This window comes from Pipra filicauda, unplaced genomic scaffold (assembly GCF_003945595.2).
Source record: "Pipra filicauda isolate LSUMZ 115617 unplaced genomic scaffold, ASM394559v2 scaffold24_size8852520_pilon, whole genome shotgun sequence".
Classification (NCBI taxonomy): domain Eukaryota; kingdom Metazoa; phylum Chordata; class Aves; order Passeriformes; family Pipridae; genus Pipra; species Pipra filicauda.
This window is the reverse complement of record NW_024104365.1, coordinates 7962801-7989222: the sequence shown is the minus strand read 5'-3', so window position 1 is coordinate 7989222 and position 26422 is coordinate 7962801. Positions and strand designations below refer to the sequence as shown.

The 26422-nt window shown below is 41.8% G+C and overlaps 1 protein-coding gene across 1 annotated transcript in view; it reads left to right on the top strand.

The window, feature by feature from the left end:
• The window catches only part of PKHD1 (PKHD1 ciliary IPT domain containing fibrocystin/polyductin), a 253982-nt gene that overhangs the window by 181489 nt on the left and 46071 nt on the right, over nt 1-26422 (top strand). The window contains exons 57-58 of the mRNA XM_027738336.2: nt 317-479; nt 2483-2643. Of these exons, the coding sequence (XP_027594137.2) occupies nt 317-479; nt 2483-2643 (324 nt within the window). The remainder of the gene's footprint in view (nt 1-316; nt 480-2482; nt 2644-26422) is intronic.

Genomic DNA, 26422 nt, shown 5'->3' with positions numbered 1-26422 from the left:
TACTAATTCAAATGAAAATTTAATAATTGTTCTTGATTATTTTTTTCTTTGTCAGTTACTATTTTCTTTGATTTCGTTTCCTATGGGCATGTTTTGGTTTGTGTCAACTTAAGATATAACTTGACTATGGAACATTCTAAAGACACATGAAGATCTATGAACAATTCTATTAGCCTGATTTAAAAATAACTTGTATAGATATGTATGGGAGCAATCTAACATAGATAATGTCATAGAAAAAAACCCTTTCTTATCTCTAGTTCTGGCACTCTTTCAACCAGTTTTTCTTGCTTGATCCTCTCTTAATCCCTGGCAGAAGTCACCTTTACTGGTTTTACAAAGAGCTGCTACAGTGAAGACAGGGATGTTTGCATCATGTCCAGTGCTGATCATTTAGGCATCATGCCTCTCATCACGGCTCAGACATCAAGGATGTTACATGTGAGTGAGAAGGACAAGTTCTACTTTCATCCAACAAGGTAATAGGCTTCATTCTAAACTACATTTTTCAATAGTTTGAGCATAAAAAAACACATACAATTTCGGAACTACCCTCCGCTCATCTCTGCTCTTGTACTGCTCCTTTCTGAGAAAAATGAATGAGCTCAGACATCAAACAAACATGCACAGAAAAACTCAAATCCAGAAAAAAGAGAAATGGAAAAAACAACCAAAAAAAACAACCCAAATTTAGTTTAAGGCAATCTTTTAAAATGTGAGGTTCATATTCCATCAAGGTGCATCTCCAGACCAATCCTCTTGAATTTCCCCTTTTCCTGACATTTGTATAGCAAAACAAGCCTCACATATCCCATTTCTTAAACCTCCATTCTGAGCATCTCTGACTTCTCGGCCTCAGGCTGCAGAAAATGTCAGGACCCCCAGCAAAAAAACCCTGAGACAGGGAATGTCCTTTTGGTCAGGAAAGCAGAGCCTGATTTGTGCCTGCAGATCACATCAGAAATGTTGATCAGCACTAGGCAGGCTGTGAGACGTCAAATGATTGCCAGAACTGCTCTTGCCCAGGGAGAATATTGTCTGTGTGTGGAGGAGTCTGGAGGAGAGAGGGGAGAGCTTCCTCTGTAATCTTAAGTCACTGCTGGTTGCAGTGGTTTAAACATACCCCATCCAGTGGAAACCACATGCCTATTTATTTATTACAATCACCCAACACAATACAGAGGCTATGTCAGGAAAGCCTTGAAGTAGCAAAAAATTTCCAGTGTGGACTCCACTTGCCAGTCAAAAATAATTGGAGGTGTCCCACACTGCTATGTTTAGAGCCCCTCCAGCCTTCTGCCAGAATTTTTTACTTTATTCTATATTTTTGCTTTTTGCTCTGGGCATTAGTTTGCGTGTAGATTTCTGAGCCCTGTCCAGCTTGTCAGCTCCCATTATGTTCCACTCTTGTATCCATCCCACAATATTATGAATCCAGTGAGTTGCTGAATCCAGTGTGAGAGCTGGTGGTTTTTCAAATGTGATGAATGCACATGAATTACTGAATGCCTCCTTAGTAGTCTGCTGAACCTCTGAGGGTGATTACACCTCTCAGTGCTCCTCATGCAATATTTGCATGTATTTATTTATCCCACCTTTGCAATTGCTGAGCTTGTTCCAGGCTGTGGCTGCAATTGTTCTGCTTCAGCATCCTGAAGGGATACCTTGATGGATAGGTACTGTCAAAGAGAAGGTGAGCACTGCCTTGGAGCAGGAGAGGAAATAGAAACATCGGGGAATACAGCAAATCCATTACATATTTGTCTTGTCTCACTGGTAGGCCTAACCAGCAGAAATGCTGGAGCTTCTGAGAGATGGTCAAGAACTGAACAGCTGTCAGGATCAGAGGAGCTGTGTTTGTTCTCCACCTCTTTTGAGCTGGGCTGACTGGGGGAGTTGGCCTTTTTTGTTCCTCTGCTGTTACTGAAAATCTCTGCCTATATCTCTTTGCTGCATTCAAGGTATCAGTAACTGGGTTTTCCCAACCCAAGACCAAGAAATTCTAAATTTTCTTCAAGTTTTAATGTGAATCCCTGCAGCAAGCTGAAAATGTTTCCATGGACTTTGCTAATTTACAAGGCATTGTATCTTATTGAATTCTGTCATGGGAGTGAGATGTCCAGTTAACTAGTTCCTTTAAGCTGTGTTAAACCTTTAGACAAAATGCAGTTAAAGGCACTTTAGATTCTCAATATGTGATTCAGCTCACTACACTTTAGTGATCCAAAAATTAGGCATGTAATGTAAACAAGACACTAATCTCCTTCTTGAGTCAATATAGACCCTTATTTAGGACATGATTCATTTCAGCTGTCCTATATATGTGTCAGGTGAGGTGAGTTACCCTCAACAAAGCTCTCCTGTTGGAACAGGAGAGCTATGCCTGTGTGGGAACCAGTCTTTAAGGACCTACATAGAAATTTATAGGCTTTTCTGGCTGTTTCAAGCCGTTAAAAATAACATTACCTTTCTTACCTATCAGTGTACAAACCTCTGAAGGCACCGTGTTCCCTGAAAAGAAATGCAAAGGCTCAAGGAAGGCCCTGTTCAAGGATTTGGATGGAAGTGTCCTGGACCTAGAACCACCTGTTTCTGTGTTCCCGAAGCCAGAATTTGAATGGACACAGTTCTACTCACAAGCTGGTAAGTGCCTGTGCTGATTGGAGTGTTTGCAAAGTCAGGCAGACGTTTGACCTGTGAGATGTCACTTACCCCAGGCTTTCACTGAGATCTACAGCTGAGGTTGAGATGTTGCTGGTCCCAGCTTGTGTGGTCCCTCTCCAGGATGGGTGTGGTGAATTACACAGTGGAAGTCTGGGATGACTGACTCAGCGTGCAGCTCTGTGTCCACCAGTGCCTTCTTGCAGAATCATGTCACTGGGAATCCTCAGCCCCTTTAGGGTTTAATTTGCTAGATTAGATGTTAGACAGAATTTCTTCCCTGTGAGAGTGGTGAAGCCTTGGTACAGGTTGCCCAAAAAGCTGTGGCTGCCCCATCCCTGGAAGTGTTCAAGACTAGGTTGGAATCTGTTTCAGTGGAAGGTGTCTCTGCACATGACAGGGGGTTTGGAATGAGATGGTCTTTAAGGTCCCTTCCAACCCAAACAATTCCATGATTCGATAATTCTACCTGGCCCTTGCAAAGTCCTCTGAGAGCCCTGAGGGACATATGCCATGGAAATGCTATGTTACTGCAAAATAATACCAATAGCTGGCCCAGCCAGGGTTTCCATCCGTATCCCACTGAGGAGATAATCAAGTTGAAAACCCAATTCACAAGTTTAAAGACCCCCTCTCTCTGGTTTAAAAAGGCCCATTCTGCTCAGTAACCACTTTCTGAAGGTTCACACAGCAAGACTCCATTCTCATCCCGATTAAAACTCTGCTCTCTGATTCCAAATAAACTCTTTAATTACAATTAAAGTTTCCTGTGCCTGCTGCTCCTGGCAGCCATTTTGCTGAAGAGGAGACATCGTTTGTGACTCCAGCAGTATGGGAGGCTGATGGAAGGGACTCTAATTAATCCTGTTTCCCTTCCCACTCTAAAACTGATTAAACATGAGAAGAACTTTAATCTTTAAATAAAATGTCTGATGTGTAAGGTTTTTCCTCCAAGGATCCTGCTCTGGCTGGCTGCTTACAGGGTTGATTTATGTGTTGTCTAGATACAAACACTGATTTTTACTGTACCTTTTCCACCCTAATTATGAATTACATGCAAGCACTAATGCCCTAGCACTATTACCACTTAGCACCTGCATATTAATGCATACATTTGCATACAGAACCTGGGTTTTATTCAGACTCCCACAATTTTTAGCACATCCTGGCACACAATCACAGGCGTGCGAGGAATCCCCACCATTTAAAGTGCACTGACAGTGCAACCTGCACTCCACAGGGTTTATCTCCTCATGTAATGGAGGCAACAGCATATGGTAAATGCCTCCTGCCTCTGAGGCTATAACAAAATTGCTGTGTTTTCTACTTGCTGCCCAAATCTAAATGGGGATTTTTTCCCCCCTCCCTTCACAGTTGTGTGTTAAATTCCTCTGTGTTTCTCATTCTGTCCTGAGGTTCCTTTTGTCTCAAGGTTGACATTTGGAAAGGCACAGCTTTTCCAAAGAAAGGTGAATTCATGGTCGTCTTCTTCCCTTCTCTACCCCCTCCTCCTCCTTCTTGAAAGTTGCAGCACTGAGAAAAGCAGGCTCCCACACTAGACAAATTGGAGAAAAAGCTCAACTTTCCTGCTTCTACTGGTCTTCTGCCAGCAGGACCAGGGAAATGATCATCCTCCTGAGCTCAACACTGATGAGGCCACCCCTCAAGTCCTGTGTTCAGTTTTGGGCCCCTCACTACGAGACCTTGAGATGCTGGAGTGTGTCCGGAGAAGGGCAACGAGCTGAGGAAGGTTCTGGAACACAAGTCCTATGAGGAGCAGGTGAGGGAGCTGGGGTTCTTCAGCCTGGAGAAAGGGAGGCTCAGGGGAAATCTTCTCACTCTCTACAACCCCCGACAGGAGGTTGTAATGAGGTGGGGGTCAGCCTCTTCTCCCAGGAAACTAGTGGTAAGTCAAGGGGAAATGGCCTCGAATTTCACCAGTGGAAGTTCAGGTTGGATATTAGGAACAATTTCTTCCCAGAAAGGGTGTTCAGGCATTGGAACAGGCTGTCTAGGGCAGTTGTGAAATCACCATCCCTGGAGCCATCCAAAAAACTCAAGTAGATGTGGCACTTAGCAGTACGGTTTAATGAGCATGATGGTGTTCGTTCAAAGGCTGGGTTTGATAATCTTGGAGGTCTTTTCCAACCTTAATGATTCTGTGGGGCCAGATTCCCTCTTGGTGTGACAATGCTAAAAGGCCAGTGAAGATGGTGAGTTTATAGAATCATAAAAGCATAAAATGGTTTGAGTTGGAAGGGACCTTCCTGCCGAGGGGGTTGGAACTAGAAAATCTTTAAGGTCACTTCCAAACCAAACCATTCTATGATTCTATGATACATATATATATATATATATATATATATATATATATATTCATTTTAAACTTCCAGTTTGGAGCAGCAGCTTGAAATTAGTGTCCCTCAGCCATTTCTAGGTATTCTGATCACTCTGGGGAAGCAAACCAAAACACTCAATACACTTGAGGGAGGCAAAACCCAGAAAGATATTTCATCAGAATTAGGAATACATGAGAGCCATAACTAGGGCATGGGGGATCATTCAGAATGATATCAATGTTCCTGAATTCACATGATGTCTTTTATTGAAGATGCAATCAATATAGAATTTATGTAATATATTATTTGTGTATCCCTTTTTTTTTTTACTTTGTTTTCCTGTGTTCCTGATCTTTTACCTGCTGCGGCAGCTCTTTGCTCATTGAGCAGGTTTTTTTTATTGTGGCTTTCTGTAGAAGAAGAGTTGTTCATGTCAAATTGAATTTTTAGTTTTCTGGATGAACTGCAGAATCCATAAAGAAAACAAAACAGGAGGGAACAGATCCAAGATTTTTGTTGCTATTATTATTTCTACTAAAAGAAAAAAGGACCAACAACAAAAGTGGGTTTGAGTCAAACAAAGCGTAATTAGTACTTTTTGCTCTTTTTTTTTTCTTTTAAATATAATGCTGCAAAAGTTTAGAATTAAATGTTTTCCAACACCCTCCTTCCTAAATCATTTATGAGGAACTTTCAAAATACCATTTTTCAAATTATCCAAAACAATTTAATGAGTTTAACATGAATTTGTAATTATTTTAATCTCTTTGAGCTGCCATTTTTGGATGACAAAATGTTTTTCTCCTAAAACTCATGTCTATACTAAACCTCTTACAAAAGAGCTTGGGGCCAAGCCTGGAGCACTAAATGGTTCCACGGTACAGGAAATACCAGAATCATAAGCTATACAGCAGAATTAGCTACAAACATGAGTGTGTCTTGCTGAGGAATTAAGGATAAGTGAACAGTTTGTGTATTCTACTGATTTTGTGTCCAGGTTAAAACTCCTACTCCACAAAGGACAGCTGATACCACAATCATTGTGTAGTTAAAGGTTCAGACATTTGCTTGTTATCTGCAATATTTATAGGACTCTGTTATCATAGTTCCTCACATCTGTAATCTGACAAGAGACATTGAAGTTCTCTGTCTTCCCTTGGTGGAAATGTAGCTGAGGACCAGAGGCTGGTAGAAAATCCATCTGTCCCCACTTCCATTGCCTCCACTGTCATCATAGAGACATAGAATAATACAATGGTTTGAGTTGGAAGGGACCTTAAAACTCATCTCATTCCATCCCCCCTGCCAAGGGCAGAGGCACCTTCCGCTAGAGTTCACTAATCTCCTCTCTAGTGTGCAAAGAGGGATTGACCCATTAAGGGCAGAAATTAGGTGAGTAATTCACAGCATCTGAGAGATGAAACCAAGCCTTTCAAGTTTTAGTCTAGAGCCTGCATACATAACTTTTCTTCCTGCTGGCAGATACATTCTAGGCATTTTTTAAAGCAATTAGGGCTGAATAATCAAAGAATCATAGAATAGACCAGTCTGAAAGGGACCTCAAGAACTCATCTGGTCCACACTTATGTGGGAAAGAGAAATTATCTACCACCCCTGTCTGACTGCATCTTGAAAACCTCCACTGATGGAGACTCTGCCACACCCCTGGGGAGGTTGTTCCAATGAACCATAGTCATAGAATAGTTTGGATTGAAAGAGACCTTAAAGCCCACCCGGTTCCAACACCCTGCCATAGGCAGGGACACCTTCCACTAGACCAGGTTGCTCAGAGGCCCATCCAGCCCGGCCTTGAACACTTCCAGGGATGAGGTGTCTACAATGCCCAGTGGTTGTTCTCACTGTAAAAGAAAAGTCATTTGCTATATTGAGGCAAGACCTTTCCTGGTGCAAATAGTACCTGTTGCCCTTTGTCTTCTCCATGTGTCTACTTGTGCAGAGAAACCCTTCATCCTCTTTGCAGCTTCCCTTTAAATACTGGAATACTGTGATGGTGTCTACCGTGAGCCTTGTCTCCTCCAGGGAGAACAGAAGGAACTCCTTCAGCCTTTCCTCACAGGTCCTCAGACCTTTGATCATCTTTGTGGCCCTCCTTCAGATCCTCTCCAGTTCTGATGTACCGAGGGTTTATGAAGTTCTGGGCTATAGGATGTAGCTATCATGTAATTTGTTCTTCCTGTTGTTAACGTGTTCCTTGCATTCCCTGTGAATAATTGCATTTATTTTCTACTCTACACTAGTCAAACCTGACACCTCCTTGTAAGTTCTTTGGATGCAGTAGAAGCATCAGTGATTTTTAGGTCTATAATGCCTGATATCCCTGTGGGATAGACATATATTTCAATGCTATTTACCCAGGCAGAGAAGAGAATTTGCGACTTGCCCAAGATCAGTCATTGAATTAAAACAGTTTAATGTCCCAAACCAGCCAGACTCTGAACCTAAAAGCACCCCACTCTGTTCAGGCAAGTTGAAGAGTACAGTTGCATTGGCTAGAACCAACCAAAAGTGTATTTTACATACTATTTTTTGTAAAGAAAAACCTGTCTGGACTAGTTTTTGGAACTTTACTGAACATTTAAATTCTGCTTGTGATTTTAAACAAAAAAACCCCAATCTTTCCCCCAGTTATTCTTAAAAAAATATGAAGGAATATTTTACTTTTAAAAAGATTGACTCAGCTTTAGTGCGAATCTGTTGGTGAGAGGATTAGTGTGTTGTGGGCAGTTGAACTTTTTATCTGATCGTCAGATAATGGGTTTTTCTTGTGTCCTTTTCAATCCAGACAAATCCAAAGCTGTGAAGTTGCTCAATAGTCTTGCATCTCTCTAGAGATGATCAGTACATTGTCTAGATCATAAAAGAAAAAGTATTTCATATGTAAATGCTTGTCCGAAGCAACTCACACAGATATTTAACACTTTATATCAACGACTATTACAAGAAACTGTTTGAAAGGTCATGTAACATTGAAGTTTAAAGTCCTAAATGAATATGCAGAAGTCTGTTGGTTTCATCAGAAATAAGATAAAATGTCAGATTTTGGTATGAACAGTCCAAAATAACTGGGGATATGGGTCAAGGATTTTTGTACAATTTTCTTTCTTCTGGTATTTTTAATTATTGACTAAAAATCTTAAGTAATAGTTGAGGAAGTGTAGAATTTTGACACCCAAGCTGCCAGTATCAGTTAGGGCTAAAGCTGGGTGAAAATGTTGCACCATCAATATTTAATATTCTAAGGACTATGATTAGTCACATCTGCTATACATAATCATGTGTAGTAATTAAAGATGCTTGAGAAGCAAATGCAGGTTTGGTAAATTTGCAAGGAATGGAACATATGCAATATTTGCCTGAAACATTTATTGTTTTCCTCTGGAGCTTTTTTTGTTGTTGTTGTTCACAGAAAGAAATTTGCTTTTTATGCAACAAATGGCCCATGTAAGATGCATTGAAAGTAGCGATATAGGACATTAAAAGAGCTGTTACTAAGCTATTGTTTTATAAACCCCAAGCCTAATATGATCAGAAAATGCTTGTAACTCTTACTTAATTTTCCTGAAAATGTTTCCCTGGTAAAGATTTCAGCAGACCTTGATTAAGTGGAGACCAAAGTCGAGAACAAAGTTGGGAGGATTTTTTATGTCTGTGGGAGAACTGAGTTTAAAGTAATCCAAAGGGGAAATCTGTTATTTATCTATATTTGATATCCATATGGTGGCTTATCAGGGATGAGGTGATTGAGCCTGCTGAATTAAAGAATCAGCTGTGTTAACTGAGAGCAGCGTGGCAGAGTGAGGGACATCTCTGTAGGGGGAGAATTCACCAGTTGGGAAAGAAGAAAAGGCAAGGAGGAATGGCTTTAAACTTACAGAGGACAGGCTTAGATTATATTAGGAGGAAATTCTTCCTTGTGAGGGTGGTGAGACCCTGGCACAGGTTGCCCAGAGAAGCTGTGGCTGCCCCATCCCTAGAACTGTTCAAGGCCAGGTTGGACCGGGCTTGGAGCAACCTGGTCTAGTGGAAGGTGTCCCTGTCTTTGGTAGGGGGTGGAATAAGATGATCTTTAAGGTCCCTTCCAACCCAAACCATTCTGTGACTCTGTAATCTGGATACCTTCATGAAACTGTACCTTAGGGGACAACTTTGTCCAGGAAAAACACTCTTCTGCATGATTTGTTTTGGTAAATCATAGAGAAATTGCACAGAGTTGGGGATCCAGCAAACTAGGTCAGCACTGAGGCTGATGTGGCCATACCACATTTCCATTTTGAAATGCTATAAATTGTTTTCCCTCAAACTCTTCTGCATTTCAGACTCTAATAAACAGCTATTTTCCTTTTTCAGGGATGCTTTCCCCTTAATTCTGAAGCTAGGATATAAGATGGATGGCATTGTTCATTGTCCATGTGATCAACATAAAGAAATGCATATATACACACACACATATATATATATATACATGTACAATTGTATAAGCCTATCAAACTTTATCTTCTTGTTCCCATGAAGGGTATCAAATGCTTTTCTTGTGATGAATCCAAAAAAACCTTGGGCAAACCCATCCATTTTTCACGTTTATCGCTATAAATGGAATGTAGCTTTTTATGCCACCCTTTCTACTTCTTCTCTAAATTCCCCAGGTTCTTTCAAACAGGCATGCACTGGTGTTCAGCTGCATAAAATGTAAAATATGTGTACATATCTATTAGGAATGATTATCCAAATGAATTTTGGAAAAACTGATTAGGAAGTCAGGCCCCTGACAATGGGAGATAACCTTGCCCCTTAGGATAGCAATCCTTTTTGAAGATGTGCCAGCAAATAGTTTGTGCCTACAATTGCTATCAGAAATTCTTGGCTTCTCCTTTTAGCCTTAATCCCTGAGGATAAAAGAGCAGGTTTGTCATTTTGCAAACTCAGCTCCTGTGTTCCAGAAGCTATTCAGAGAAATGTCACCATTTTAAGAGTTTGTGAAATCTCGGAGAGCCCATTTGTTTCCCCGTGAGATAAAAAAATAGCTCAGTGCCCCCAAAACACCATGTCACCTTCATTTAGGATTCTAGTTATGGATTTGATATCCACCTCTCTCCCTTTCTGTATATAAATGTTAAGTCTGAAACCCAAGCATAAGCTTTTTTATCATTGACATGATGAGTCTGTTATTTCAGGATAGTGGGTCTTAAATTATGATTTATGAAGCATTGATGGTCCACAAAACCTGAATAACTGATGGAAAAACCACTCATGGATTTATTTAGCACCCTGACAGTTAAAGATGAAAAGAAGTATTAGGCATGTGGAAAACAGGAGACATGAAGAATGGCTGGAAAAGTTGGGTGCCTTGCTGTTGAGGAGAAGAGGTGGATGAGCAGTTTAGGAGCTGCCTTCAAAAGTATGAAAGACTGTTGTGGATTAGAGAGAAATCAATTACTCCCAAAGTCTGTGGAATCAAAAAAAATAGGCTGAAATTTCATCAAAGTAATTTTAGGTGTTGGGAGGAAATACTGGAATAAAGACAGCCAAACATGGGTGTAGCTTGCCTGAGTGGGTTGTGGAGTCCTGATCAGAGGTAACATCCTTGGATGATCCAGATAGAGCTCATCTTTTCCTGAGTGAGGGGAGGATGGATCAGATTAATTCAAATAGCCCTTTCTGGACAAATTTTCAAAGTTCTTAAGGATGCTCAGTGGTCTGCAGGAATCTTTGAGGTCTGACAGTGATTTATGTCTCCAAAGGCCAGGGTGTTGTAGTAGGAAGGTTTGGTAATTAGGATTTTCTAAATGTTTCTGATGAAGACAAAGAGTGATTACTAGGGAGGTAATTAGTGCAGAGTGATTCTCTCCCAATCCATGTCCTTGGTCCCTCTCATCCAATCTGCCTGTTCTTACGAAAGGCTAATGAGCTTGAAAGTTTGTGCCATGTGTAAATGGAGAGGTCAGTCCCATGGAATATAGTGTCCAGTGTCTGAGTGAGTTTACAGCACCAGGGAACGAAACCCGGCACAGGTTGCCCAGAGAAGCTGTGGCTGCCCCATCCCTGGAAGTGTTCAAGGGCGGGTTGGACAGGGCTTGGAGCAACCTGGTATAGTGGAAGGTGTCCCTGCACATGGCAGGGGACTTGGAATGAAATGATCTTTCAAATCCCTTTTAGCACAAACCATTCCTTGATTCTATGATTCTATTCCTTATCTGGGACATCTCCTCTAAAGCTCAGGAGCTCAGACATCATTCCTGTTCTCCCAAGGCATTGTTTCACTCTTATTTATCATTCTTCCTTCAGTGATGCCCACAAACCTGTCAGTCGTTGGTCTTTATTAGTACCAGATACCACCTAGAAACTTTTCTCATATCTTCTGAAAGAATCAAAACATCATAGAATGCTTTGGGTTGGAAGGGAACTTAAAGACCATCTTGCTCCACCCCCTGCCGTAGGCAGGGACACCTTCTACTATCCCAGGTTGCTCAGAGCTCCATCCAGCCTGGCCTTGAACACTTCCAGGGATGGGACATCCACAACTTCTCTGGGCAACATACTCCAACGCCTCACCAGCCTCACAGTAAAATATTTCTTCCTAATATCTCATCTAAGCCTTCTCTCAGTTTGAAGTCATTCCCCTTTGTCCTGTCACTCCAGGCCCTTGTAAAGAGTCCCTCTTTGTCTTTCTTGTTGCCTCCCTTCAGGTACTGGAAGGGCACAATTAGGTAACCCCAAAGTCTTCTCTTCTCCAGGCTGAACAATCCCAATTCTCTCAGCCTTTCCTCACAGCAGAGCTTCTCCATCCCTCTGATCATCTTGGTGCCTCCTCTGGACTCTCTCCACCAGGTCCATGTCCTGTCTGTGGTGGAGACCCCAGAGCTGGAGGCAGCACTGCAGGTGAGGTCTCACCTGAGTGAGGCAGAGGGGCAGAATCCCCTCATTTAACCTGCTGCCCACATTGCTTTTGATGCAGCTGCTGAAGAAGCTGCTGATGTTAATAGTCAAACCAGGAAGCTTCAGGAGAAACAGAGAGAAGTGGAGAAGTGAGCTGAGATAGACCTGACAACAGCATCTTCGTGGTTCAGCCTCTCTAGGCTTGATGGCTGTTACCTTTAAGGAGTCAAGATGGTTGTGTTTATGCAATTAAAAGAAAAAAAAAACAGAAAAGAAATGTGAATAGCATCCTGCAAGCATAACTGTATTACTTCCCTTAGATCTTAGAGGCATATCTATAACCCAGCCAAACTGCTGAGTGTGAGTTTGCAGGAGGAGCTTTACACGGGAAGCACCGCATTTTGCAACAATTAATTTTGCAGAGGAAGCAGCCTGTTTAAAGATGCCTGCAGCAGTCACTAAAATATGTGTTGTTTTTCAAGGCCACCAGACACACAGTTGGCTAGGTTGGCTAATAAACAAAATAACAATGCAAAAAAAACCCCACCAGCCTCGTGGGGTTTGCAGGAAGAAGGGATGAGAAATAAAATGAATAATGCTTACCTGCTAGGGGTGGGTGAAGTCTATAATTGTTTAGCCCCCAGCAGATCCCTGCAAGGGTTAAAACTGACAAAGATATTAGTTGGTGACTGCTAAGATTGTTGGTTTGAAGCTCTGGGCAAAACACAGACTGTTATTTACCGGACTTGGTCGATTTACTTCTTAATGCAATAATGACCTGTGAAATGAAACGTGAGCTAGACAATTGTTCCTCATTGTTTCCAGTAAAACATCCTTTCATACCCCATTAAACCACCATTAATTCCATTTGAAAGAGAAGCAGGCACAAACACCAAGGGATATCTTTCTCTTTTCCTCTTTTCCTCTCTTTGTGGGACTGATCAAGGCCTGTGGATAAAAAAACAGCTTTTTTACCAATTTTAGAGGGTGTTGGGTGGTCTATGGGGGTCACATTTCTGAATGAATGCCACAGAGATCCACTGGAGTGGCACCCAGTGGATCACACTCCTCAGTTTTGTAGAAGAAGATATCAGCAAACCCAGCCAAGACACTCAATTTATTGGTGTGAATACATCATGTTTCTCTCTCTTTTTTAGGTTGGCTTTCTTTAAGCATGAGATTTATGTAATCATGCAGTGTATGCACGCAGGTATGTGTGCATCATTTCCTACCTAGTAGTTTTAAACACATTTTCAATTTTAATCAAAAGTAGTAAATTGATGAGTCCTCAAAGATAACAGACTTACAGGTTAAAGAAACAAAGGGGTTGTGAGCAAAAACTTTATGAGTGAAGCTCTCTGTCCCCGCAACGCAGGTTATCCCTTGGTTACCAAAAAATGCTCTCTGGAGAGAAACTCCAGTTTTGTGTCTCAGCAAAAGCAAAAACTTTTGCACACTGGTACATGCTGGGGAATCCAGCAACAGCTCTGTAGTAAAACACTTTGCATGAAACTGTTTTATTTTACACCTGATTCTCCTCCACTGTGGCATTAAAAGACATGTAGATGTGGCACTGAGGGACATAGTTTAGTGGGACTTGGTACTGTTGGATTTACAGTTGATGGTCTTAGAGGTCTTTTCCAATGCCAAACCTCCACAGCCTTCCCAAAGAGTGTCCCAACTCTCTCCTTGCTGCCTTATAGCCTTGCCTTAAACCTAGACCATGGCATTTAGTCAGTTCTTTGGCAGGTGTTTACCTACAAGGAGTTTACCATGGATAAATGGCCTTGATCCAAGAGTACCACAGTTTGACAGCCAATATTTTAACATGTTCCATCATCTCACCTGGTTTTACATTCATCTCACCCTACTTTTATATTTTATTTCATTTAATACTCTATACTTTCATGTTATTTGCTACACTAGATGCCTTTCTTTTCCCATGATATATTTATGCCTCAGGAAAGATTTTGTGTGAAAGTTTGCTCAGAAATGGTTCAGCTGCAATGAACAAAATGAATCTTTCTTTTAGTGCGTGTTAGAAAACAAATCTCTACACTCTAGAACTTGTGGGCTTGTAAAGGTTGCAGGTTGGCAGATAAACAACTCTGTGGCTAGTCAAATGTTTTCTATCCATAGTCCTTGTGAAAAAATGTGTCCAGGACTATCTATGAAAATAAACTGCAGAGAGCCATTACTTTCTGATGTGCCGTGAAAAATCTAAGCTTTGTCTGTGGCTTGTGAAAATTTCAGTTCCTGCTCAGCTGCGTTGTTTGAAGCAGAGACATCAAATGCTTTCCTGAGTATTTGGAGCCTTAAATCCCATATTCCAGCTCCCTTGCATTGCATCTGCTAATTAATAAAAGAATTCTGGGCACTTCATGACTCTTGTTGCCCAAGGCCTTGTTGTCCCTAGGAGGCAAACGTGTTGTGTCCTAATGTTACAGACTGGGTGACTCAGGAGCCAAAGGATTACAAAAAGGCATCTGTGGTGGAATGGAGAAGAGACCTCAAAGTTTAACCAGTAACACATATGGCATCAACTGGGAACAAGCTGGTTGTTTTTTGATTAACCAGCCTTTTTATTAAGGCACTTAGCATGGTTTAGTTTGTGTAGGATTGAATTTTTTTTTTTTTGCTTTTATGCCTGTATGTGTCTCAATGACTATTTATAGGATCAAATCTCATTGGCAAAAAAAAAATAAAAATAAATGAATTGTTGTGGAAGGATTGAATTGCAACTCAGAAAAGAGATGGAGAATGAGAAGCGCAAAATCCCTTGTCATGCATATGAAGAGCAACGACCTGGGAAAATAAGTATCTTTTTTTTTCCTTTCCCACTAATTCTTCCTACACAGCACGACTGATTCAGAGTGAATCATGATGGTGTGTTTGTGTGTATCAAACATGTGTGTTTATACACACACACAGACACTGGAGCAGTTCATCATTTCTTCCCTCTTATCTTCCAAATATTAGCATTTAATGAAATACACATTTCCTTCATTTATTTTGAACCTGCTCCAAGGCCAGCAAATACCAGAACCTCAAATGTTATGACAGGATAAATTCTTTATTGGTTTGTTTTCTTTTCATTCTTTCTGTTTTCACTGTGATTTTTAATTTTTTTTTTTTTTTAAAGATTATAGACCCTTATGTTCCAACTCAAGGAGCCTGGCTTCCAACTGAGGTACACAAATATGTCCAAAAAAATGTCCCTGAGACCCATCCAATACAGACAGCTGTGCAGCAAACAGGAAATTGTGGAAGTCAGGTTCATCAGAGACACAGGATTTCCTCTGTGGATGTTTCAGATAAAGCATCTTTAATTTTTCCATGCTGGATCAGTAAAAGAGCCATGAGAAAAGTTGGGGAATTATCACCTTGTGGGTTTGAGGCAGGGATGTGAAAGCAGAACTGAAAGACAGGTTCTTATGGGGACCACCACACCTTGGCCACATTGACACGACCTCTTCCAAGCAAACTCTCACTTGTCTGTCGGTGGTCTGGGCCGGCATGATATGAGCCAGCTCTGAACCAGGAGCTGTGTCATGGGGACAAAGAAGGGCAGGACTGCTTAGGATGGATATTGGAACAGGCTCCCCAGGAAAGTGGTGGCAGCACCAAGCCTGACAGAGCACAAGAAACATTTGGACGATACTCTTGGGCACATGGTGTGATTTTTGGGAGCTGTCCTGGGCAGGGCTAAGGGTTGGACTCAATGATCCTGGTGAGTCCCTTCCAACTCAGCATATTCTGTGATTCTGTGATGGGGACATTTCCATACCAATGTGGTTACCCTTGAAGTTGGGCACGGTCCTAGACTGAGCTGTAGTTAGCACGATCTCAGGTCTATCTCTCTAGGGCAGTGTAAGTGCCATCCTAGTTTAGAACATGATGTCCCAGAGGTTTCACTGCTGGCACACCTGCACCACAGGAACCGATGGGTTCAGTCACCGAGATGAGAGGAGCGATTTATTGTGAGACTGACCAGGAAACACAGGCTGCTGCTGTAGAACAACCCAGTAAATCTGAATTCATTAGAGAACTCTGCTAAAACCTTCTCCTCTGACTTCGAAGAACTCAAGAATCATAGAAAGAATTGTAAAAAGACTTGGGTTGGAAGGGACCTTGAAGACCACCTCATTCCAACCCCCATGCCACGGTCAGGGACACCTTCCATTATCCCAGGTTGCTCCAAGCTCTGTCCAACCTAGTCTTGGACAGTTCCAGGGATGGGCCATCCACAGTTTCTCTGTGAAATCTGTGCCAGGGCCTCACCATATCCTGTGAAATGAGGTTAATTCTTTTTTTGCCCTTCACATATTAGCTTGTGATGACCCTTGACATTTCAGTGTCAGGACTAGAGAAGTGTCTGTGTAGCATCTGGTATGGTGTGATTCAAACTAGTTTGAGGCTCCTATGAAATGTTGGGGAGAATGACATAGTGTTCACGTGGCATTACTAAAACAGGCAAGCACTTAGATGTCTGTCTGTGTGACCTTAGCTTGTCTTGCTCTCCTCTTCATGCTTTTAGGTTTTGACAGTCTTTCGTTTCATGATCACAGTAACAAGCAAGCAATTTTGACTCATTTGGTCCAAAATGTGATACTACAAAATGATACTACATGTTTATATAAAAGAGATCTGCCTTAAAGAGAAGGCTCCAGGGACACCTTATTATAGCCTTTCAGTACTTAAAGGGGGCTTATAAGAAAGATGAGGACAGACTTCTTAGCAGGTCCTGTTGCAATAGGACAAGGGGTTATGGTTTAAATAAGAAGAGGCTTGATTTACAGAATCAGGGATTCACAGAACATGCTGAGTTGGAAGGGGCCCACCAGGATCATCGAGTGCAACCCTTAGCCCTGCACAGGACCATCCCCAGCAGTCCCATCATGTGCCCCAGAGTATTATCCAAACACTCCTTGAGCTCTGTCAGGCTTGGTGCTGTGACCACTGCCCTGAGGAGCCTGTTCAATGTCCAACCACCCTCTGGGGGAAGAATCTTTCTCTAATATCCGACCTAAACCTCCCCTGACACAACTTGAAGCTATTCCCTCATGTCCTGTCACTGGTCACCACAGAGCTCAGTGCCTGCCCATCCTCTGCCAAGGAGGAAGTTGCAACTGTAGTGAGATCTCCCCTCAGTCTCCTCCAGCTGAACAAGTGCCCTCAGCCACTCCTCATATGGCTTCCCCTCAAGGCCCTTCACCATCCTTGTAGCCATTTATCTAATTTAGACTAGATATAAGGAAGAATTTTTTACGATGAGGATGGTGAAACACTGGTACAAGTTGCCTGCAGGATATGTGGCTGCCCCATCCCTGGAAACATTCAAGGTTTGAGCAACTTGGTCTTGTTGAAGATGTCCCTGCCCAAGGCAGGGGAATTGGACTAGATGACCTTTAAAGGTCCCTTCCAATCCAAACTATTGTGTGATTCTATTATATGCAAACCAAAAATCAGCAGTAGGAGCAGCAACCACCCATCCCAGTTTCATTATAGTGACTCAGGACATTTTAGCTAATGAAGCTGCAAGTGTTGAAAGCTTGGACCAAGAGGTTGCTACACCCAAAAGCAACTTTTAACAAGATAATTACTGAGGGAAAACATGCAAAATCTTCTTTTATAAGGCATAGCTTTGATATGGATATCATCGCTCCACCAAGTTCAAAGCACATGTGGTTGACATGATGAGCACCATGGGGTTCTCAGGATATGTAGCGTGGGTATTAATATAATGCTTAGTTAAAATAGTTAGTTGAAAAGAACATATTCATTTCCTAATGCATTTTTGGAGCAACAGATCAGTGCTTTGGAAAAAACAGTCAACTAACTGGCATTGTGTTTAAGAAAGAAACTGGAAAATAATTATTTGCATCTGGGGTAGTTACACTGGATGCTCAGTTTTAGATCATGCCAAGAAGGTGGTTATAACATATAAAGTTTTATATAAACATATAAAGGTTTTAACATATAAAAATATATTTATTGTAATATACAAATATATAAATATATATGATTATAAAATCATTCTACCTTCTCCAGTTGCTGAGAAAAGAGACCCACAGTCAGTGAGGCAGCTATCACTGCATCATCAGGTGTTCTGGAAGAACTTTTCAAATAAAAACTGTGGGTTTTTTCTTTCTTTTGTGTTGTAGGCATGTCAAATTGACCACAGTACCTCAACTTGTCTTTGAAAATAAGTTGTCAAGAAAGGGAAGCTTGCAACTGTAATTTGCCCCAGGGTGAAGGCCATGGACCTGAGCAATATATTGGACTTCTGTCCTTGCTTTTTTTTCTTTTGTCTTTCCTAGTCTTTATTCCAATTCTGGGTAACTGCCCAATAATTTTAGTTTCAAGAGGCCCTATTTTCTGGTTGCTTGGATAAGGCAACTTGAATTTAAAACTTTGGCATAGACCTTACTTGAGAGACCAATAGAGAATTTAACTTCTGTGTTTGACAAACTAATTGGCCAAGGTTTAAAACCATCAGTTATGCAATAAAACTGTATGCAATTAATTAAAGGGAGCTGATTATTTTCAGTTGGGCTCTGTTCCTGAAACATCCTCCTACTCACTAATAAACTTTGTTCCTGCGGTGGTTTTTCTGAAATTAATAAGCACATTGCAAAACTAGGGTAATCCTGCCTCCTTGTTTTCTTCCCCTGCTCACCAGGATGCAACAGTTACTGGACTGAAAATAAAGTTTCATCCCTATAAGTTCCATATTGAAAGAGCAATAATTTTTTCCCCTCTGTGGGATTGATGGAATCATAGAATCCTTTAGGCTGGAAAAGCCTTCCGAGGTCATCGAGTCCAACTGTTACCCCACCACTGCCAAGCCCACCGCTAAAACACGTCCCCAAGTGTCATGTCCCATCTACATGTGTTTTGAGCACTTCCAGGGATGGTGATTCCACCACTGCCCTGGGCAGCCTGTTCCAATGACTGACCCTTCTTTCAGTGAAGAAGTTTTCCCTGTGATAGATTATAGAATTAGCTCACCAAAAGCATCAAATTGGTTTGAGGTTTTATCAAAAATAGATATGAAAAAATAGGGGGTACTGCTCTATTGGATAAATATTCAATTGAAGAAAACACTTGGCAAAAATTTCCCTAATAGCTGCAGAGAGTCCTTGGATCTTCTTGGACCTATTGATACACCTTGTGATAAACTACTTAAATTTTCTGTCCATGTCTCACACTGAGGAGTGACCCCATTTAAAAGCACACCTCACATTGGAGCAGGGCAGGGCTTTTGTGTCTCTGGTCTCTGAGCCTTAGGAGATGGGCACAACTGCCCTCTTGTCATCTCTGGAGAGGGAGCTATGAGGCAAAACAACACCAGGATGTGTCAGGAATTAAGCCTGGTCTACAAACTGTGGTAGACCATAGTTTGCTGTGGGGTAAAGGAATAGGCTGTGCCAGTTGTTGAGGACTTTTCCAGTTCTCTGAGTTATAGAATCGTAGAATGGCTTGGGTTGGAAAGGACCTTGAAAAATCACATTGTTCCATGGGCAGGGACACCTTCCACTATCCCAGGTTGCTCCAAGCCCTGCCCAACCCGGCCTTGAACACTTCCAAGGAGGGACAACAATAGCTTCTCTAGGCAACCTGTGCCAGGGCCTCAGCACCTTCACAGGGAAGAATTTATTCCTAATACCTAGTCTAAATCTATCCTCCTTCAGCTTAAGGCCATTCCCCCTTGTCCTATCACTGCATGTCCTTGCAAAAAGTTCCTCTCCAGCCTTCTTGTAGGCCCCCTTTAGGTACTGGCATATATATATTAGGTTTCCTTGAATACAAATATTATTATAAATTATTAGAGGTAGAAGTAGAACCACTAGAAGTAATTTCATAGTTGCAGGAAAATTATATGATGTTCCCCTTTATGTGTTTGAAACCACAGGGTAAGACAACTAAATTAGCTTCAGAGAAAGTATTCTGCCCAGCTGCCTGTGAAATCTGCTTCAGGTGGCTGGTTTGGATCCTCATGGAGGGTTGGAAACCTGCTTTCTCCATTGCATCTCTAGAACCCAAGGATAAAAACTTCCTTAGCCGCTCAAATTTGTGACTGAAGGAAGAAGGAAGCCCAATGGAAGCCAGTGACCACACATAACTAAAAACATCCCTTGCTCTTGGAAACCCTAAGGCTTTCTGGAAAAAGATCTGACTCTATTTATGTCTGAACAGCACCCCAGAGAAAAGAACCCAAAACCAGCTGGAGCTCAAGTACAAGTGCAGGGCTGCCCATAACAGTGTCATGCAAAAATGAGTCCTACAGAGCTCCAAGGCTGGCTTAAAAATCAGGATCAAGTTCTAACATGTTTTTAGTGTATTGTTGGAGGCAGTGGTTGCTTTGGGAAGAGTATTCAGAATTTATAGACTGACTTTCTCTCTCATATCCCTGCCTTCCAAAGCAGTCCTTCAAGGATAGTTTGACCTGAAAGTGCATCCAATTCCTGTACTATTTCTTGATGTATCTTGTCTCATCCACTCTTTTAGTCGTTCAAACCTCCAGTGACCAGGTGTCCCATAATTTGTGTGACTGACAATGTCTGGATACAAGGTCATCCTTAGGAATTCTTAGTGAGAGTGAATACTTCCATGTCATCAGACTGAACAAGTCACTCATATTCTCTAACACGTTCAGGTATTTATATTGGATGTTTTCTTGGCTGTTTTACTGTTCTCTCTGCAAAGTGAGTATGGGTCCCAATTCAGTAGAAGTCAGTATGGAAGTTTGCTTGTTTACTTTGACTGATTTTATGTAGATGTTTTTTCCAAAGAAGCCCTTTGTAACTAATAACTCTTCACTGCAACGCTGGAAGGCTCACAAGTTATGGGATGGTGGATTAAGCAAGAGGGTGGGTGGGAAAAAGTCAATAATAATACCAATAAAAAAGCCATATTTCTGATCAAAGCAGAAAATGCTTGAATAAAGATTATATTAAAAAGAGAAAAATGTAGAGGTCTTGTTAAAACCTTTAGGTTAGTGTCCAGTTATGTGGATTTTCCCTCTAGTGCTTATTCTGGCATTCATTAAACCCTGATAAGTTACATAGAAACACTTGAAAGAATGATTAGAAATGCTATGTGTGAATAATAGAATTGCTTAAAGGGAAATGAAAATTCTTAAAGGGAAATGCATACTGACATGGAGAGTGAACTTGTGCAATTTTCTCATTGTCCAGGGTTATTATCTTATTCTTCTTATTTTGTGGGTGTTGAATTTGTGTGCTTTTACATTCACAGTTTGGAGGCTTCTTCGGAAAATAGTATTACTGCAGTGGGAGGCAGATGTGCTGAAGGTCTTTTGAAAAGCAAAGTCTCTTTTTTTTCAGGTGTCTTTCTTTGACAGGGTTAGACTAGAGTTTGGAGGGGAAGGGAGTAAAAAGAGAAATATTCCAAATCAACCCAACAAACCTAACCTAGATCTTTCCTCTGAGTTTTCTGTGTGATCCTTAGCAAGGATAATGTGCTGTCTTGGTGTCTTTGTGTACGATCCCAGTGTGCAGTGAGCACAAAGCCACTCTTCTCAATTGTATCATGTATTTACCTCATTGTGACCTACTTGCCAGGACCTAGACCAGTCTCAGTTAGAATATCCTGAGCTGGAAGGGACCCACAGGGATCATCAAAGTCCAACTGCTTCAGTTGGGATCATCTAGAAGAGAAATCTGTGTGACCTTGAGTCTGTCAGCAAAACACTGCATGAGTGTTCCCTGGGAAAAGATATGTTTAAATCTTAAATAACCTCATTAGGAGTTGGACACCAGGGACCAAATTCCTTATGTCACTCTGGAAAACTCTTTCTCTGGCTTAGAGTGTCTGGGGAAGGTGTCTGGGCTCTGCAAAGGAAAAAGATCAAAGTGTAATAAATAATTTTGGTTTAGTCCTTGAAGTGTCTGCAGTTACTGTTGTGTCCAAGTGCTTTCTCTGTAAAGCAATTTCCTCCCACCAGTGAGATGCGTCCAAGAGCTTAGAGATAAGAGGTTTAATGGTGAACGTGGTGGTGGTGATGGGTTGATGGCTGGACTTGATGGTCTTAAAGGTTGTTTCCAACCTTAATGATTCTATGATTCTATAATTCTGAGATGTAGGGCCTAGAAGAAAGAAAGTTTTGAAATGAGAAATAAAAGTGGATTCTACCACTAGCTGAACAACCCTAATGCTGGATTGCTTAAGCTGCAAGAGCAGAAGTCTATCATGCCACTCCTCTTTATCTGAAAATTCCCTTCAGTGCCTCAGTCTCTGTGTATTTGCAGCTCTTTAAGAGCTTTTATACTGTAGTAAATGGAACTGGAGACTCTAGGCACTGTCATACAGCCAGAGACTCCTACTGGGAGGAATTTGCAGCCCTAAATGGGTAAAAGAAAGGGCAGGAGAGGAAACTGAAGCACAGCCACGTCTGTGGGATTTGAGCAAGTCCATGTCAGAGCCAGAAGATTTACTGTGGCTGGTCTGGTATTGGACACAGGAAGTTCGTCTCCATCCTCCAGTGCTCTCAAGGTGAAAATCCTCAGAATCCAGTCTCAGATGCCTTTTCACAGGCGAGCTGCTTCACCGTAAATAGGCCCTGGATCCACCTTGGCATGGATAGGACTTCTTGCTGATAGGAATGACAAGGGAACATTTTGTGTTGCAAGAAACAATGCAGCCAGCACCTCTGGGAGCCTTTTTGTTTGAGTAAGACTTTATTACTTGCTTACATGGTGTTTCTCTTTGAACAACCAAAGTGTTAATGGCTGAAATGTCAAACACTGGAAGGTTAAATCAAAATTAACTTGTTACCACAAGAACACTTTATATTCCTTTGCTTTGGTCTTCATGTTACAGAAATAATATATTAGCACTGCACAGCTGAGGCAGAGGGGAGCAGAGCTGATCCTGTGGTTGAATTAGGAAGTCAAGCTATAAAAGCCCTAATCTAAACTGTGGGATAATGAGATGTGAGAGGATTTTCTGAGTCCACTGCTGATCATGTTGTGTTTGTTTAGTAAGATGGGAGTGTTTTCACTGAGATAAAAGCTCAGATTTCAAAGAGAGAAGTTTTAAAACCAGCCTTCAATACTTTAAACCACGGTGATTTATTGGGACATGGAAAAGCACTTTTTAAACCATTATGAGGTTTTTTTATTCTATGGGAGCTATATGTGGGTACACCATTGACATGTCTTTCTTTGCCAGTGTTATTCAATGGAATTTGAGAAGTGCTTTTCCCTTGTATTTTCTTTTTCAGTACTACGGTCAAAAAAGTCTCAAATTCAGCAAATGAAACCCTGCACCTCTGATATCAATGTCTGTGTTGCCACAACTCTCAAAGAAGGATCTGGGAGTTCACTGAGCCCTCAGTGAAATTCCAGATCCATCCACCTTTTACCTCAGAGAGAACACAGGTGGAAGATGACAGTGTAGAAATACCTGCAGTCACCCACGGACAACCAATACATGTGTCCCTCACAGTCTGTGAAGCTTCCAAACAGACTGAGGCTCAGAGAATCACATGTGCTCTGAAAACTGGTTTTCCCTCGTTCCTAGAACCTGTAATTCCTGGTTTATTGCTGCTGTGGTCTGTGGGTCAGGTCTTGAGGGAGATCCTGTCTTGCACTAAAGAGAAGGTGTAGATGTATCTTGAATGTCATGGACAGGGATAGATTAGCTTGATTTTCCAAAGAGAGATTCAAGTTAAACTCAAAAGATTCGTCTTGCCTTACTGAAATAATTTATCTCTCACTAAAATTGGTGCCTAAGAAGCAAGTGAATGTAGTGATAGGACAAGGGGTAATGGCCTTAAACTGAAGATTTAGATTAGATTTGATATTAGGAGGAAATTCTTCCTTGTGAGGGTGGTGAGACACTAGCATAGGTTGCCCAGAGAAGCTGTGGCTGCCCCATCCCTGGAAGTGTTCAAGGCCAGGTTGGACAGGGCTTGGAGTGACCTGGGCTAGTGGAAGGTGTCCCTGCCCATGGCAGGGGGTTTGGAACAAGATGATTTTTAAGGTCCCTTCCAGCCCAAACGATTCTGTGATTCTATGATTTTAAAGGCTGTTAACTACACTTTCCCTCTAATCCCTGAGGTTGGCTGATACAATATCAAATTTCAAGTATTTCAGCAATTCATTGAGCTGATTGGAGAAATCTGCATAAAGCTCCTTCTGTTGCCATCACATTTATGCAAAAATTGAGCAGCATTAAATAATTCTATTCTGCATTTTTTTTAAACTGATACCACTGTTAGTTTTTCTGTAAAACACTGTTTAAACTACCTTAGACAAGTATATTAACTGAATGCACATGAGATGTTATGTGTTTGCAATACCTGAGGTAGGGTATGTATACATATATATATGTGTGTGTATACATATATATATAAATATACATATATATACACATTGCAAGGCAGATGCATAATGGGATTCTGCTGCCTTTAGTGCACAGATCACTGGAATAGTGAAACTGTCATTTCTTCCCTTCTGCTGCCACAATCCTTTTGGTCACCATCACCCCCCTGCAATCCAGTGATCTAAAAAACAAGGACTGGCGGTGACAAAGCATCAGAGGGAGGCTCAAATCCGTGTGGCATGTGACATAGAGAAAAGGTCACATTGCCCTGCATCAGCCTTCTCTTAAGTCAAGTTAATTAATGGTTCTTTTCTTTTCTAATTCAACTCGATGGGCCTCCAGGCAAAGTGCTGTTTGTAATGGCACTGTGCTCTGGAGTCACCCAGCCCCTGCATGTCCCCATGTCTTCAGGCCAGGAGGCATCAGCTCAACTCTCCACTCACTTTTCAGGTGTGTGTATTGCTCCCAGGTCACCCGGAAAAGGGTGATAACGAGCCTGATCTGGGTGACTTTCCATTGAAAATCCAAATGCTGGTATGACCACTGTGGAGCAAAGCAGACAGGAGATGCAAAGAAAGTCTCAGATGAAAAGCCATGATAATTTCAGTCTTCTCTGTTGTGACTCCTGTCCACAGAAGTATAAGGACCACTGGTGGAGTGTGTAAAGAAGGAGGGAAATGGAAACACAGAGCCAAGATATGTCCCTGGTCGTTGTTGGGGGCAGCTCTCAGAGTGGGCAGCAGTGTCTGCTCTTTTGTCAGCTCTGCCTCCACCTTGACTGGGAGATGGTTCACAATATGGTTTACTGAGCATGGTGGTGTTTGGTCAAAGATTGGAATTGATGATCTTAGAGGTCTTTTCCAACCTTAAGAGCTCTATGATGTGTTTGCGTCCTGTTCCTTGTGTGCTTGTGCACAGATGTGTGTTGGCTGAGGTGATGTTCATGGCATTGGACCTGCTTGGGGTCCTACCAAGAAGGCTGAGCTCACCCTCCTGTTGTCCTGCTCTCTGTGGGTGCATTTACACATAGTCCCAGCCTGTGCTTCTGGTTCCTCCTGGCACTGATGAATTCTGCTGTGGATCAACCCTGTCTTGTCTCTGAGCTTGTACTCAGAGCAAATGTTTCTGTGCATACCATATTGTACAGTTAAAAGAAACAGCAAGAGGTTTTACTGAGGTTCACAGTTGTCACCCAAGGCAAGGGCAGACAACAGTGTTCTCTCCACCACTGGAGAGTCCTAGTGGTGTAGCCACTCCTCACCTCATCCCACTCTTTCTTTTGTTTTTGCTCAGAGTGTCTGTAGGAGGGTTTCCACAGCTTGTTTGTGTTTGTGGGCTTTATGCACACATTTTTCATCCACTGTTTGTCAGAGCATCTTGATTAGAGGGATGCCCATGCGTGATGAGCTGAGGAGGGGGCTGACCTGTCAGCATCATGCATCAGACATTTCCCACAGTTAAATGCAGCCGTGACCTCACTGAACTCACAATTTATGGCTATTGAAGACCAGAGCTGGGTCCACCTGCATCAACCCAGAGAGACAGTATCTGGGTAAAGACAGGAAATTATTCCCATGTTTGCTCCTGTGGTGACTCCAGTCCTCCCAAACCCATCCTCTCTGTATTAATTGAGTTGCAATGGCTGGGATGTCCCTCTTCAGCTGTTGCGAAACACTCATTTCCAGCAGAGAGATAAGATCCAAGAAGGAAGTAGGTTGTCCCTTCTTTCTCTTCCACTCTAGTTCAAAGCCTGCTCTTTCAATAAACAGAAAGCAGACAGCAACAACTTTGTTTCATGCCTCATTAATATTGATTTTAATAATGACCATGTATTGTTTTTCTTCACTTTAAATATTTTTCTAGTACAAGAAAATATACTACAGCCTTGTAAACTGCAAAGTGAACAGCAATAACTTTTTTGGAACAAATATACAAAAAAATAGGGGGAAATTCTTACTCTGAGGGTGGTGATGCTCTGGCACAGGTGGCCCAGAGAAGCTGTGGCTGCCCCATCACTGTAAATGTTCCAGTCCAGGTTGGACAGGGATTGGAGCAACCTGGGATAGTGGAAGGTGTCCCTGCCCATGGCAGGGATTGGAACTAGAGAATCTTTGAGGTCCTTTCAACCCAAACCATTCTATAACTCTATGAACTTACAAAGCGTGATGACAAATGCT